We start from the raw sequence: 17101 nt of genomic DNA on the forward strand, positions 1-17101 counted from the left end.
ACCCGGGCTATGCTCTGGCTGTGCCCCGGCTGTGCCCCGCAGAGCGGCGGCACAGGGACAGCTCAACCCGAGGTATCCAGTGCGCGCCGCCTCTCATCCTCGCTAGCCGAGGTGTTTAAAAATACCGGTTTCGGAGGAATAGCTTGGTACGGGACGAGGATAGGAAATTGCTTGGTACGGGACGAGGATAGGAAATTAATGTGAGAGCCATCATCGTGCTGGCCCGTGGCTGTGCTGGAGGAGGCGGGGGTGGCCGCAGGGCTGGGGACAGGTGTTGGGTTTGTTTCCTTCCTCGGTTCTCTTGGTTGAATGGCTTGTGTTTACCGCGTACGTCCTGAAATACGAACACACAGGCAAAAGAAAGGTCAAGTATTTCCTTATTCCAGCGGAATTTGTTAAAGTTTAGAAAATACAGAACTTATTGCTTGGAATTACTCTGTGTAGCCTTGGAAAGGATAAGCAGAGACTTTGCTATGCACTCAAGGATCTTAACAGCTGGATGAAAAATATATCAGATCGGAATTTATGTCTTAAACTTGGAAGAAAAATTATGTTGGTGTGGAAAGTGGGGCCATGGAAGATGCGCTTAAAACACTTTTAGGTAGTCACTGGAAAAAGAAGAATCTGTATGCCAGCTTTAAACTAGTAATTAGCTGCTCATTAAATTATTTATCGGTGAAACAATTGCTGCCAATACAATGAGGTCATAGTAATACTGCAGGGTATCACTTACTATAGCCATTCTACATAGCATATCAGGGCTTGTGGGATTGCTTTTTCATTTTGTTCAGTATGGATATTTTGTAGTAGAATTGTAAACTGTTTCCCCCGGTCTTGAGCACTCGTAGAATCTTACTCAACAAATTAATAATAAAGGTAAGAGATGGGCCTGATAAAAGCTGCTGTCTTGTGGCTTGAAATGAGTGCTGTTGCATCTGCTTTAATTAGTTCAGCAGTCTGGACAAGTCAAGCATTTAATCAAAAAAGGGAAAGTAATCACCAACAGCAGGTGTGAGTATCTCTTTTAAGCATCTCAATCCGTCACATTTAATTTTGGGAGGCAATGTAGGATTAACTCAGTTTCACTGGCATGAAACAGTTTTTAAAATACACAAAACTGTAGTTGAGAGAGAGATGGCACTGAAGTGAGCATTGCAGTAATTAAAAACTTATAATCTAGCTCTAAAAATCTCCTAAAAATCTTCTCAATAGCAGCAAAACAGAGGATACCTTTGATACTAAGGTTTGTCCATGGTGAATTTCCACTTAAATTATCTTCTTCTGTGTGCTTAATGCTGCTCTCTGAAATTTGTCACAATTTTTAGTAGTATCCATTACATAATAAAATTGATCACCATAACTAGATCAAAGAAGGTATGGAATTACGTCGTGCTAATATTCAGCAAATGTCATTGTAATCCCAGCTAATTGCTGCATCCTAAAGCGACCTTTTTCCTCACCAAAAATTATGCCACACTTTTTAACTTTATGATGTCTGAAGATAGATTTTAAAAGAAGTAATGAAGTTAGCAAAGTAAAGTTTCTTTGGTCTAAATGTAGATTTTTTTTTTTTTTTGGTTCAGCTGCAGATTGTATGGAGGTTTTCCAAGGTGGAGAGATGCTGTTTCGTTCTATTCTTTTTTTCCCTTGGTCCCTGGACATATTCTGTACCATGGACATATTTCATCATTAATTAGTTCATTCTCCTTTTAAACTCACTCTTTGCTCAAATCCAGACCCTACTATTCATCATTAGACCCACCACTTTGCAATCTGATGCATACCCTCCCCACAAAACTATTCATTTTCCCATAGTCTTCCTACAAATTTAATTTAGACCCCACCCATGGCAAACAGAGCATTGTAATACAATTTTGTTTTCTGCAGCTGATGAACAGACAGAAGTTTTTTTTCTGAGTGCAGCAGAGTGTGGTCTTCAGCAGGCACTTTTTATTTTTGCTCTCTGGAGGGTGATCTCAATTTCCCTCCTCACAGGCCTTTCTCTGTCCCAAGGAGGCGGCAGTCTGGTGTCTCTCTCACTTGTCTGGTGGCATTTTCTCACCTTCCCCTGCAGAAGCAGGGCTCAAACAGATACCTTTCCTGAGAGGTATTTAGTGAGCAAAGCAGAGAGTGTTTTCTGTGACTGTTCCATTTTGTGCACAGTTTAGGTCTGCGCCAGGCAAAGCACAAGCCAGTCATGTGGAAGTTCTGTCACCTCTCTAATTTATCTGTAGTGCCTATTGCTGCAGTTAATACTGCAAAAACCTCAGTGCCCAAGACTCACTCAATACTTCACTGGCCAAAACTGCTGAAGAATATTGCCAATAGATGCTAATAACATACTCATACCCTCATTTGACCCCAGCCTCAAGCTAATGCTAATAAGGATGACAAGGTCTCTTCCTACAAGCTTGAGTTTTGGTATGCTAAATATAAGAATTTTAAGTTATAATTAAAGTGCATTAAGGTCCAGACTAGGAGTTTAATAATATTCATACCAAATCATTGTTAAAGAAGTTGAAGGTATGTCAAAATATTTCTGAGACTTAAATTATTCTGAGAGTTACTTTCAGTACTGAAAAACTGGAAATGAATAGCCTCCATTAACTGTTTCCTGCACTCCAGGAACATTGGTTTTGGAAGAAAATTCAGGCTACAAATATTGACTGCAATATTTCCTCTGCTCTTAATTTAACTGTTGTTCTTGTATATGGCCAGCCTTCAGTCCAAGCCTTGCCACAGAGTGTCAGGGAAGAAGACTGGGCCAGGCACACTGCCTGAGCTGGAGACAGGGCTTCTGAGTCTGGCACTGGGGTTTGGCTGGCAGGTACATTAAAAGCAGATCCAAATAGACTGCATGGGAACAACTACAAACAGCAGAAAGCAAAGGCTTGAAAAATCTTGGGACACAACATGACTGAAATTGCAAAAGGAAGTTAATAGTGGGAACCCCTTGCAGCTGTAACTTCTGAAGATATTAAGGTGCTTTGCAAATATTATATAGGCCTCCCAGTATGATGGTGGCTTACATGCATGTAATTATACTTATTTTGATAGAGCAAAGATTTTTATTGTTGTGGCTAAGGAAAGCCAAACAGCCATGATAAAAAACAATTTAGGCCTGATTTCTACCCATCTCTGAGCATGTGAAAGTCTTTGAGAATAAGTCCTTGCATGTGCCAGCCTCTTCTCCAGAAAGAGCATTTCTTTGCTGCTGCACGTATCTCTCTTAGGGGTGGAGTTCACAGCTAACAACATGGTTATTTATCAGAGTTTCCATACTGGACTAAGAAAAAGGGGAGATACAATTGGCTATTTGCCTCTATTTTGAGATGCAAGTGGTAAAAGATCAATAAATATGAGGGTTGAAGAGTATTGCATTCATAAATTTCTTCTGGCATGTGTAAGTTTCAATATCAAAATGTAGTTCATACCAGAAAATGTCCCTACCTATAATGACATCTTCTTCTATTCTGTCACTAAATCTACATCAGATTTACTCCAATTACAAACAAGAGCATGCTTGTCCTGAGACATTTTCCAGCAAACTTAGTCAGGGCCATCAAGCTCATTATTCATAATCAGAACTCAGGAGGGTGGGTTGGACCCATAGTTTATCTCCATCCAATATTATCAGCCCTTACCAGTAGAGGTGCTACCCTGAGGAAAATGTGGAGGCTTGGCTCCTCAGGCACTTTTCAGTGGTTTCAAGAAGTCTTGGCTGAGGAGCATCTGCCCCACTGGCTTTGGGAAGGTTTGTGTTCCAATGGCCCTTTAGAGTATGTCTACATTGCAGCTGCAGTTTCACATCAGTGGATATGAGCACACATACCCAACCCAATTTTAGTCTATCTGTCTTGACCATCATAAAACCATGGAAGAATTCAGGTAGGAAGGCACCTCAGTTGCAATTCTAACCTCCTGCTCAAAGCTGGGTTAACTATGAGGTCAGGCCAGGTTGTTTAGTGCTTTTCCTGCTTAAATCTTGACAACCTCCAAAGCTGGAGAGGGCACAAGTTCTTTTGGAAACCCGTTCCAATGTTTGACTGTCCTAATGTTGTGGTTTTTTTCCTCCTTATACCCAGTCTGAGACACTTCTTTGTATTTCAGTTTGTCTGCTGTCGTTTTTCCTCCTGCTGTGCACCATTATGAAAAGTCTGGGTCTGTTCTCTCGTCAACAACTCAAAGGAATTGGAATACTGCAATTAGCCCTGCCAAAAGTCATCTCATCTCTGGTCTGAGCAAGCCCTGTTCCCTCAGCCTCTTCTCATGCAGAGAGTACCAGCCCCTAACCTTCTCTGCAGTCCCCTGTTGAATTCACTGTTGTTAATTTACTTATTTCCCTATACTGAGGGCCCAAAACTGAGTGAAATATTGTGTAAAAAGTGCTGAATAGATAGGTGTAGTTGCTCCTCTGATCTACTAATGATGCTCCTGTTAGGACAGCCCAGGATTCTGTTGCACAGGGCATTAGGGCACACTGCTGGTTCATGATCAGCTCGTCATCTACCAATACTCCCAGGTCTTTTCCAGCAGAGCTGCTTTGCAGCCTGTCAGCCCCTTACCTGTATCATTGCAATGCATTATTCCTTCCTTTGCTCAGGAGTTGGCATCATGTTAAAAACCTTGCTAGAATTAAAGCAAAAGACATCAAATGTTCCTCAAGTCCAGTCTTTTTGCTGTAGCTGGCACATAGGCTGGTCAGACATGACTTGGCTCTGGTAAATCTATCCTGACTGTTGCCAGTTACCTTTTCCTTCTGTACCCAGAAATGTCTTGCAAGAGAACTTACTCCACCTTTTTGGTCCCAGCATCCCAGGAACCAAAGTGAAGTTGGTTGGTTTATAATTCCCTGAATCTTCATTTCAGCCTTTTTAAAAAACAGGTGGAGCATTTGCCTTTCTTCAGTTTGTCAGATTCCTTAATCTCCATGACTTTTCAGAGATGATAAGGTATGGCAAGGGCATCAGATATTATTTACAATCTGGTAGATATATTTGATGAATCATTTTAGTTTGCAGGAATGACAGCTGATTTGGGGAGCTGCACATCTGAAATCTAGTTTTCCCTCTTGGCCATGTGAGCTGGCTTCACTGGAAGAATTGTCTTCAACTCCACACACTTGGAGAAAAAATGGTTGCTAACAAAGAAACTCTCTGCTTCCATGTGCCCAGTGACCCTCCATGGATTAACACGGAATTGCCAGAGGAAGACAGCAGAGACTTGGGCTGGAGAAGAGGTGTTTGGCAAGTCTTAGGAATTATTTCTTTATCTTTAGCAGGAGGACTTTGCCATGCAGGTGAAAGAGACTTGTGTAAGCTCAAAAGATGGTATTTGTCTTTAGGAAAGTTGCTTGTATTTCATACTAAAAGACTGGAATAACTTTGACTGTTGTTCTGCTAGAGAAATGTCAGCAAACACAGCTTGTTATTATAAATTAATTTTTCTTCTGATTGAAATGATTTGACTTGGTTTACAAACATCTCTAATCTAGTCTGGCTTTTGAACTATAAACATTTAACTGAGTTACATGACTTGAAAACGGCCACAGAACTGAAGTGACTCATTGCAAATGGCTTCTGCTTGTGTTTTGTCCTTCCTGCATTTCCCTGCTTTTGCTTCCAGCAGTGCCCCCAGAGCCCGACCCACGCAAGCCTGCCTTCCCCTCTCATCTCCTCCTTCCTGCTGAGGGCTGCTGCCTCCAGTCTTCAGTGCAACATCACCATCTCTGCCTTGTCCTGGGGCTGGGCAGTCAGGCCTCAGAGGGAGAGAGACTGGCCCTGCTGTGGCCAGGCTGTGCTCTCTCAGGAGCTCCGTCCTGCCCAGGCGCAGTCCGTGGTCCCATGGCATCGCATGGCCCAGTGCTGCTCCTGCCAAAGTGAGAACACCAAAAATGGGGACCACAGTTTGATTCACTCGGGTGTCTTTTGTTAGCTAGAGTCATGTATTGATGGGTTTTTAAAATCAGTCTTACATAAGTCTGTGCTATGGGCTGGGGCCCTGGTATGAGTTACCTCTGGCTACAGCTCAGATCTGCCACTGGCTAACAAGGTTAAGTGCCTTGGAGCAGGCTGCAAGCTGGAGGTGAGCGTGCTGGTTTTCACTTTGGGATATCTGGATCCAAATCCCAGTGAAACAGAAAGGATTTCACTGAGCAGCCACTGTTAGAAAAGTCTCATGTATCATTATCTGATAAACTCTATTACAGCTTTGCTTCAAGGATACAGATTTCCTACCCCAGTAAATATGGAGAGCACATTCATTTTCATGATAGCATGCAGAGTGCCTGCTAATCCTGTTTAAAATATTCATTTTTATGTTCAGGCCAGGTAGAGTCAAATTGGCACTTCGCACAGGTAAGAATTTAAGACCCGCAGGATCTCGCCAGTGTGAACAACAGCTATAAATGTTACTGAAGACAAGGCATAATTATCATTGTCACTGACTTACAATTCAGTTTAATAAAAACTTACCTCATGCATGTACCCAATGTGTGTGCATTAAGCTATACTCTAGCTAACTCTGCGGGTTTTAATTCCTTCTGTTGTCTTGCAGCAATTTTCCTTAGTGGGAGATCAACAGAGGGTAATCTACAGAAAGCATTAACAGAAGAAAATCTTTCATTTTGTATTTGTTCTGCCATGATTCTAATGAAAAGCTCTTTTTCCTCCCCTCCCCCCACTCCCTACAGGACAGTTTGCAAAAAGGAAGAAGACTTCGCTTTGGTTCACAGTCGCACTGCTGGTGGTGTCTGTTTTCATACTGACCATAGGTCTGGCAGCTACCACACGAACAGAAAATGTTACCGTGGGAGGCTACTACCCAGGCATTGTTGTAAGTAAAAAACACATTTTGGAATATTAGGTACATCCAAACAAATTATTATCAGCTGTAAATGGGAAGCTCTGATAGATTGAAATAAAAGAAGACCATTAGTCCTGTGTCATTTCACAAGAGAGAGATGCTGCTTTGTTTTGATTTTGTTCTAGGCAGGGGGGTAAACTATTTTTGTGAAGTGCCTTGAAGGGGAGGCTTTTAGGGGTAGAGGGAGGCCAAGGTTGCAGTGCACTGCACTGTGCTGGGCTCAGGAACCCACTCCACTGGTGGTGGGTGTCTGTGTGACTGGACAGTAGGCATGGGACAGATTTGAACAACCTTTTAGAAGTTTGCTGCTTTGATGGAAGGAAGAGCCATTCTGCTTGTGTCTGTGTGCCAGGAATTCTGCTGTGTCCATGGCAGGGAAAGCCCTGCAAATGGACACGTGGAGGCTTCTCCCTAACATCCTTCCGTGCAGGCTTGCTGCCAGTTCTCTCATACAAGGTCCTGTTTCCAAAACCCTGAGTCTTGTCTTTGCCTTGGGAACAGACTGCTTAAAAGCATTTCTGCAGTGGGCAAAAGGTTTGAGCTCTGCCTGCTTTGCCCTGTGGTGCCTCTGTGACTTCTGGGGAGGAGTAACCCTGCCAGCCCCTTGCTGGTTCAACCCCCAGGCCCTTTCTGATCTCAGGAGAAGGGATTGCTTATATCCCAAAGTGTCAACGTTGGAGAAAAAACCCAAAAAAACCCAAACAAAACCAACAACCCCCCCCCCCCAAAACAAAGAAATCCCCAAAAAATCCCAAAAAATCCCCAAAAAACCCAAAAAAATCCCCCCCAAAACAAAAAAAAATCCACCAAACAACAACAAAAACCCCAACAAAAACAAGAATGAAAAACAAACAAACAAACAAAAAAACCACCTGGGCTGAGTTTTAAATATGAGGAGTGTGGACAGAAGATAGATAAGGGCTGAGTCAGCCATGGGGAAGTAAGGGGTTGCAAGGTGAAGAAACAAATTCACACTACTTAGGTGTGTGGCTCCACACTACTGCCAATGTCACAAGGTACCATAATTTCTTGCTCTCTATGGAATGAAATGCCCAGGGAAGAGGGATATGTATCTTCTAATACTGTGTATACACCATTAATAATTTGTGAGTTAGAATTGTTCCTCCTAAACAATTCCTCTTACATCTTAGTGTTGTGTTGAGAACAAGGGTTGCGGGAAGATAATTTTAGGATAATGATCTATAAAGAGTGGTGTTTTAAAAATAGAACAAAAAGCAGTTCCAAAAATATGACCTTAAAAGAATGATATTTCCTTTCATTACCTTAAAATTGATAGATTAATACTGATAATTTGACATGCAATCTTTTGTAAGACCATGTTATTTACATTCATCCCTAGAAAGAAGTTTCATTTATAAACTGCTGTTTTTAACAAGTGCAATAATAAACCTATGTGCACAAAAGAGCATTTAGTTTCTTGTAATAATAACATGTCTACTCACTCCTCTGATAAATATCACCTGCTAAAATATTTTTTGAGTCTTTTTTTTCATTAATAACCAAACAGAAAAGCAAGTCTTTATTAGAATACTTTGAAAACAAAACCTTTTATTAATAATATTCCCTTTTGAAATATTATTGAAACCAAATAATTTTCATAAAATTCAGAATTCTTTTTGTGCACACATGGTGGATTATTGAAGTAACTGAGAAACAGTAATAGGTAATTGCCAATGTAAATGCCATCAAGATATTAAAATTCACAATCATTTAACAAGAATTAAAAGTAATGTGAAAATCTTTCATGGTATCTTGCCAAAAGCCTGGTCAGAGGTGTGTGACAGCACTGTTGTGTTTCTGCCTCACTGCCAGAAGTGACTGACTCCAGTGCAGCATTGGCAGACGGACTGTCATAGAATCGTGGGATGGTTTGGGATGGCAGGGCCTTTAAAAGTTATCTCAACTCCTCTGCCATGGACAGGAACATCTTCCACTAGACCAGGTTATCAAAGCCCCATCCAACCTGGCCTTGTACACTTCCAGGAATGGGGCACTCACAAGTTCTGTGGGCAACCTATTCTAGTTCCACCACCTTCACAGTAAGGAATTTCTTCCTAATATCTAATATAAACCTACCTTCTTTCAGTTTGAAGGCATTGCCTTTTGTCCTATCTCGTTATGTTTTCTTATAGGGCACCTCTAGGAATTGGAAAGCAGTAATTGGGTCTCCTTGGAGCCTTCTCTTCTCCAGCCTTAACAACCCAAACTGCCTCATCCTGCCCTCATAGGACAGGTGCCTCAGCCTTCTCATCATCTTTGAGGTGTATATATATATCACATTTATATATATCTCCAGGTGGGGTCTCACCACAACAGAGTAGAGGGGCAGAATCCCCTCTCACCATCACCTCTTTCAGAATGTGCTGAATAGCCCTCGAAAGGTGCTTCTCTTCTCTGCTGACAGTAGAGGGAGCTTAGAAAACCAGTAAACCCTGATCTCAGACTTTCAGATACCTATACCAGGGGAGTGAGTTTGTCACTATGTATTTAACTGCTGGGCTCAGAGAAAAGCAAGAATATGAGGACAGACTGTTTATTTCAAATAAGGTCTAGTTCTTGTAGACGTCAGTAGTAAAATATTAATTTCACAGCTGGTAGACGAGATGAAACCTCCACTTACCATGGGTAAGAAAGTCTGGTTTTAAAAACCATGCAGAATTAACCCTGTCTTGAGGACACCTATGAAGATGAATAACACTATCCACTGGCATAGATTTACTTGTTTCTAGAGGTATTTACAGAACAGGTTTTCAGGGTTAGATCCATAATACACTTTGGCTTCTGCCAAGTTCCTATAGGTTCAAGAAGGGTTAAGTGCCTTAATTTCCCTGCAAATGTGGTCACTTGTAATTTGTTTTGAAAAAAATCTTTTTTTTTTCTAAATACATCTAGTTATTACCTGAACTTATGCATCCAAAATAATTGAACATAAAATATTTCTGTGTGTAGATGAGTTAATATAATGTTATGCTTCGGAAGGTATCTGCATTTAGTAGATTACTGCTTGAGCATCTGTTTGGACTGCATTTTTGGAATGGTCTGCAAGGACAGAGTTGGAACTGCTTCGGCCTCATTTCCTTATTGATACTGTTAATACTTAAATATTTAATGTCACTTCTGTGTGACTACTTACTTAATATTTTTGTTCGCTATTTTTATTCTCTTTCAACAGGGTCCAGTTGTCTCAGCACCATACTGACATGGACTCCCAGAGCTCCCAAACAGCCTGTTGTCTAAGCAGACAAAAAACTAACTCATATGACCTTAAAACAATCTCACTAATGCTGTGGCTTTCATCATGATCTCTATGGCTCTATTCCTTCGCATTTAATTGCTATTGTTTTGGTTTTGGTCATTCTTTTTATTCACATGAATATTACTCATTTTGTGTTCCTCCATCAGCCATAAATGAGGCTTTATGGATTGCTCCTGTTGGAATGAAAAATGGGGCTTGGAACCAGATGTAATTTTGATGTAGTTATCTTAATTTACAAAGTTGCTGTCCCCTGAACAGAGTGTCCTTGCTCACAGCTCCAAGTATCTCTAGTATTTAGCTGTCAGCATGGATGCACTTGCCCACTCTTTCAAAGTCTCTGCTTTTAGTCCTTGTGCCTCCCTTTCACATAAATTTTCCCAAAGCACTCAAGAGCAAATCTCCTTTCCCTACATTCTTGAAAGCAAGTGACGGATTCCTCTTGTGATACTGAGCGAGCAAAGTGCTTGCAGGGGATTTGCTTTCTGCTGTGAGCAGTTGTGCGTAACAGCAAGGAATTTACGGGCATTGCTTAAGCCCTTGGCTGGGACATGTAGTCCTTAAAAACTTAATTTGTGCTTGGAGGAGAGGCTCTGAGCTCGGTTCAGAGGCCTCATTACAGAGAGGGGCTGGAACTGTGAATTCAAGGAGTTTCTACTGCTCCAAACCTTCATGTGCCCATCATAAGAAGGAGTCTTTTCCTACCACCCCAATGTTGAAAAAATACTGGAACATTAAGGCCAGCTTACTAGAATGTCCCTTCCTCCCCCATCTCTCCTGTGATGCTTAGTGATGCAGCTGACTGTGCTGGTCTTTTTAGCATTTTAACAAGGATTTTCTCTGGGTTCTGTGATAGTGTCTACTCATTAAAATCAAACAAGTGTAACTCTAAGGGTTTGAACTTTGGGGAACACATACATTTTTTTGAGAAAAAATGTCTGCAGTAGCCTAAAGCTTTGTAATTTTCAAAAATTATGATGTGTGGACTAAATGTAAGTGGTTTTTTCTCTGACTTTACCTAGCTTTTCCTTACAGAGTGTAAGTATACATGACAGTAGTCAGGTTATAGATGCGTGTCTGTACAGATTTCTGTTTACTACATGACATATTTTGCACTGAACTATCAAAAAGCTGCAGTCCTGGCCATTTCTCGTTTCATTATATGACTTATGTCCAACAGTAACTTCCACCTTTTCCCTTGACCTGCTCCCATTTATCCCATCTGTGTGGTGCATTAGCTCAGATATCACTGTATGTATTGGTATGTTGTCCAGATAAGCTGACCTCATGTATTTCTGTTGGTTTTGTTCTTTGCCTTAGCTTGGCTTTGGATCTTTCCTAGGGATTGTTGGCATCTACCTGGTAGAAAACAGAAGACAAATAGTAAGTAACAGCCTTTTAAATTTTTTCCTTTTCTTTTTTATTATTTTTTAAATCAGAGTGTATCAAATATGAAAAGCAGGCATTTACAGTTAACTTAAATCTGCTTCATCTGCCTCAAAATGTCAGTCATTTGTTTCACCACTTCTGAGAAGTTTTAGAGAAGCATGAACGGACCAGTAAGTTCCTTTGTACAAGGCAAAGGAAAATTGTTTCACTGAATTTGCTTTCCTCCTGGTTTAGTGAGTTGAACTGACTGAGGGTAGAATCACTTAAGTGCCAGAGCTTGGCCAGGACCATGTAACTGGGAAAAGGATAGGAAGAGAGCAAAATAGCAGTTTGAGCAGCAACAAGCTACATGATAATCTAGCAGATGATCTCATCCTGTGCAGGAAGTTTAAGTCAGGAACACTTTCCTGAAACTGTATGTGTTAAGTAGAAGAAAAAATCTAGAGCTCTTGCTATCAATATTGCCTGGCTGTCAGACAGGATCTGAGATGCCATGTGATTTGTTTGCAGATTTAGCTTGACTTCCCAAATCCTTTGCTTTTATTTATGTGAAGAAGTCATAGAAAGTCCTTGGAGCATCTGGGTAAAGGAAGGTCTAAGAAGGAGGAAGGAATTTGTAGAAATTCTTAACAATTTCCTTCCCCTCTTTGCAAAAAGTAACAGTCTTGGTTGAGTAACAGGATGTCCAATGGGAACTTGACAGGAGACTGATTATAGACAAGCATCATGAAATATGACTAATTTCATAATGCTTTCACTGGTATAAATCAAAAGTGGTGTTGAGCTCAGAGGAGGAACTGATGGATTTAGCTTTCATTTTGCTGACAAGAAACTACTTTACTTACAAGTAGTCATAATATCACACCTTCACAGTATCACTCTTTTTTTTGCATTACCTGCAAGTGTCAGTAGTGCATTTGCAAGAATTCTCTTGCTTTTAACTTCTGTTTCTAGCTGGGTTTCACAAAGAAAAAAGATTTATAAAGCTGTGATAATTGTCTCTGTCTTTTTCCGTACCTCATTCCATTTTTTGAATATGTTAACCAATTTCAGGCAAATTCAGGAGGGAGGTAGAGACTTCTAAGGTGTGCAATTCCATGGGTGTGTAGAGGAGAGAATTACAACTTATTTCCCTCATAGTGGTAAAGGCTGCAATGTCAGTTCACCACTGTTTAAAAGTAGAGAATCCAAATGGGGCATGACTTGTGAGACAAAAATCTGCAGTAGGTCAGGTGTCATTAAATTTTCTACTAACAAAACAGCTTAATTAAGAACTATTGCTCCTGATTTCTGCATCAGAGGCCAGGATGAACAGCACATTCCAAATTGCAGGCTCAGTGCTACACAGATGAAAATATCTTTATCTTCCACAGATTCATGCTACCTTACTAACAGGCATAACATTTTAGGGATGTTTGATTTTTCACTTTTCTTCTAATCTGCCTCGTGGTTTTCTATGCTTCTGTCCTTAGGAAAAGTAAAATGTCTGAAAAAGCCATGAGGTGTGTAAGCAGCAGTTAAAGTATGTATTCCTGGATATGTTGTGTCATTTACACAAGGACTGTGGAGACATAAGTGTCCAGTATGCTTGGGATTAGTGCCTGCCTGCATTTCCCAGCATGGAACAAGGAAAACTTCTTTCAGCTTATAACATTTACAGATGATTTGGCTGTTGGAAAGATTGGGGAACAAAGAGAATAACTAGAAAGTTTAATTATGCTTCTTGTCTTAAGAACAACCCATAGTGGGTCTTTTAACACTGTCTTTTCTGAGGCTGAGCAGATGGTTTTTAAAGGTGGAAATGAGATTGAAAGGGTTTACAACAGAAAGCTGTAGTTATTCCCTGGGACATAACTGAGTATATTTGTTTGGGAGAGTTTAGGGCAGCTTTAACAAATATGCAGCCATCAGTAAAGGCTTATGTAAGCACAGAAATGTAGCATAAATGTTATATTCCTGTACCTAAAAATTATATGCATTGCATCAGGGCAAAAGGGAGTGGAAAGGAAAAGAAATTGCTTACTCAGTTGATTCTATTTTAACTAGACTACCTTTGAGCAGTTACTGCAGTATAATTTGAATTTAACCCAGTGTAGCTCTGACAATTATCTGCCCCCTGTAGTGACTCAATACTTAATTTCTTATTTATTATTATTTTTAAATTGAAAATGAATGCAAATTCAATTGCATGAGGGAAAAAAAGTCTATTTCAATTTGACCATTCCACTTAAATCTATTTCTCTTTTTGTCTTGAAGTCCCATTTCAGTATTACCCATCCATTTTAAGTCCAGGTTCTTTCATGGTTGATGAAATGCTAAATGCAATATAAAATATATAATGATTAGCAGAACCAGTACAGCAAAAGCCCAGCACTCAGTAACTGATGAGCACGGAGTTTGAGAAAGAACAAAAGTACAGTTAGGCAGAGTGGGCAATGGTTTGTTCTTAAAACATGACATTAATAATGTTGCACTTCTTTGACCTCCTTCTTGGCATCCCAGAGCCCACAGTGGGAGTTCAATGTGCTGACCAAGGTATAACCCTTAATTCAAAGGAACTGCTGCTTGAAGAAGCAGGCTCTGCTTCATTGATTAGCATGATTTCACTTCAGCTCTTAGCATTTGTGCTTGGCTCTGATATGCAAAGCTTGGCACCAGTAGAAGAAAATTTCCCTTTGACTAAAGATGTGCACTGGTTTGGGATGTTTCTAATGGACAAACAGAAGGCATTTCAAGCATAATGTGTTGCTGTCCCTTTTTGCCTCTCCTGCACTCTGCAGAGCAGCTATGGATTGAAGAGCAGTGTACAGCTGTATGATATTTCATTCCAAAGGCACACTTAGTCCAGCCAGATGGGTGAAAAACATGATACTGCTTAAGTCAAATGGGTTTGATTGTAAGACATGAAGTGTTCTCACTTGTTTGCTCACTTGCCATCTCCTCACATTGCAGTACAGAGTATTTCCAGTTGGGAAATGAGATGATGAAATTACATATAGAAGTGGGGAAGGCTGGGTGTGCAGGGGGCTCCTGGCAGCAGAGTTGTGCTGAGAGCAGTGAATAGTGCTGAGAGAGTGCTCTAACAGGTTTCTCCTCAGAAAATATGTGAAGGTGGCACGAGCTTGCACCCAGAAATGAATCACTCCCTAAATGTGCAATGTTGATATGACACCATGCATGCAGCTTTAGCTAACCCAATGGATACACCAAGCAGTGGCTCACAGTTTCCACTCACACGTCTCTCCAACGCCAGCCTCACCAAGCCATGCTGCTTGCAAGGCTGAAAATGAGCACCCTGAAGCTGTGCTGCCTACCAGAGTGAGGGGGAGGTTCAAGGGCAGCATAATAGCTTCCAGGGTTTTGAATATTTGCAATATCACAGTGCTGCCTGCAAAAGCTCCACTGGGGCAATGGGAGGTACGACAGCAGCCCAGCTGTGGCAGAGAGTGGGCAGGAGGGGCATGGGAGGAGGTAGAGGAGAAAAAAGGACACAGGGAGGATGGGGAGGGGTCATTGGAGCAGGAGTGACCCTTCATGAGATAGTGAGTAAGCATAAACCTTGGTACTTAGGATGGAAGTAGTTGTGTGCAGCAGGTCTGACACCCAAAGTCATCCACTGCTGAGTCTTCCTCGTGTTTTCTTCATGCTAACAAATATTTGATTTTCTCACTGACTATGTTTAGGATATACTCAGATATGAGCCTAGTGCTCAGCCTGGTCCTTGACTTGTTCAGAGAGATGGAGGCAGTGCTTCCAACAAAGCAGAATTTGAAAACATGAGGAAGGTACAAACATGGAGCTCTGCACACAGAAAAAGCAAAGCTATTTATTCAGGCTTCTCAAGGGATGCTAAGTTTAGGTCTCTTAATATACTTGCTTCCCCAGCTCTGTCAACAAGAATTAGATTTCAAATGAAGTGTTGAAAAGATACAATAGCTGAAGTTGGAGAAACAAAGCAATGATTTTCTCTTGTGTTGTCAGTTGATAGACTTCCCTGACAACACAAGCATCCCTGTTTTGCACTGACATTGTGTGAGGTAGTATTTTAAATCTCTGATCATTTTCTTGACACCACACTTTATATTTGTTTCAGAATAGAGGACTTCTTGAAGCAGTTACATGTGTGAGCCAGCTTTCAGAAGAGCCAAACCTCTTTCACTTTTTTCAAAACCAATATATCTTGTAAATTATGTCCATAAGAAAATTCCCACTGGGCATTTTATGAAAAGGTAATGGTTATTAATATATACAGCTCCCCCCAAAATACTGGTGTATATATACACCTAATTAGCTCTCTTCGAACACGTTCTGTTTCATTTGCTGTTTGCAAATCAAACATTCTAGAAGAAATTAGCTTTAGTGCAGATTTTGATCAAAGATACTAATTTCTGATTGATTTCATACCACATATTAGGCTAATTAAAGCAGCTTATTTTAATAAAAAAGACCACTAAAATTCTATAGATCCCCTGAGAATATCTTTGATGTTCCTGTGCAAATAAATGGAAGAAACCTTTACTGTTGCAGGGGAAATGCAGAAAATGCAAAGGCAATTTTTTTGTAATTACCAAGGTATTATTTCTCTTCTATAATATTGAGGCTATTATAAAAGATATAATACTATAATTCTGTCTGGTTTCAAGTTGAGAGCAGAGCAGCCTATGTATAGATGGCCCATAGGCATGATGGTGTAGTCTTGGGTATTAGCTGCCTTATTTGTCAGGAATCAGCTTTGACACCTCTTTTTAAGCCTTTCTGGAAGAGATTTGGAATGTCCTAATGGTCTACCATGGTCTGTCCATGGTAGGTCTGGGAAATCTGTGATATTCCCTGTAATGCAGGAGAATATTCCACAAGAACAGGAGATATTTTGAAGGCTGAGTTATTTCATCTGCAGAGGAGGAGAATAGGGGATATATCGGCAGGTATGAAAGCAACATCCAAAATGAAGACAAGTAAAATTAAAAGAAGGAAGTTCTGTGGGAAAGTAAAATGTAAATAAGTGGGAAAGTTGTTTCTAATAGTATAATATTAGAAATTTTATTTTGCTATTATTAGTGTTATATAGTCCATAAATAAAGACTAAGTAAAATACTTTGCATTTCTTTTTGCAGGCAGTTCTTTGACTTTGTGCATTTAATGTGAGGATTTCCAATTTATAATAAATGTGAATACTCACTGACACAAAATGCTCTTTTCTCTTCCGTCCTTTGCTTCTTCCTATATCTTGCTGCTTCCTTCTGCTCCTCTTCCCTGCCCTGGCTAAAAATACTCTCCACTGGTTAAGTGAGTAAAAACAGCCACAGCCAAGTGAGCATCAGGCACAGCAAAACTTAACTGGTGGGGCTGCATGGGTATGGGTAGAGAGGAATCCATGGAAGGAGGGAACAAGATTTGTCCCTCTTGCTAGGAATAATCTGTTATATCAACTCACTATGGTGTGAAACCATCATCTAAGTGTTGTCAGTGAGTTAAATGCCTGAACATAGATAGCATAATTTTCCCAGCAGTGTTTGAGAATTCTGAAGTTCAAGGACTCAAAGACAAAAATAGTCTTTCACTGTGTGAATTACC

At 40.5% G+C, this 17101-nt stretch overlaps 1 protein-coding gene across 1 annotated transcript in view; it reads left to right on the forward strand.

Moving 5' to 3' along the window:
- The first annotated feature begins 9 nt into the window (after positions 1–9).
- The window catches only part of TMEM255B (transmembrane protein 255B), a 66344-nt gene continuing 49252 nt past the window's right edge, over positions 10–17101 (forward strand). The window contains exons 1-4 of the mRNA XM_015637556.1: positions 10–146; positions 6325–6356; positions 6659–6834; positions 11459–11521. Coding sequence (XP_015493042.1) covers positions 10–146; positions 6325–6356; positions 6659–6834; positions 11459–11521 — 408 coding nt within the window. The remainder of the gene's footprint in view (positions 147–6324; positions 6357–6658; positions 6835–11458; positions 11522–17101) is intronic.

Source organism: Parus major, chromosome 1 (genome assembly GCF_001522545.3).
Source record: "Parus major isolate Abel chromosome 1, Parus_major1.1, whole genome shotgun sequence".
NCBI classification, from domain to species: Eukaryota; Metazoa; Chordata; class Aves; order Passeriformes; family Paridae; genus Parus; species Parus major.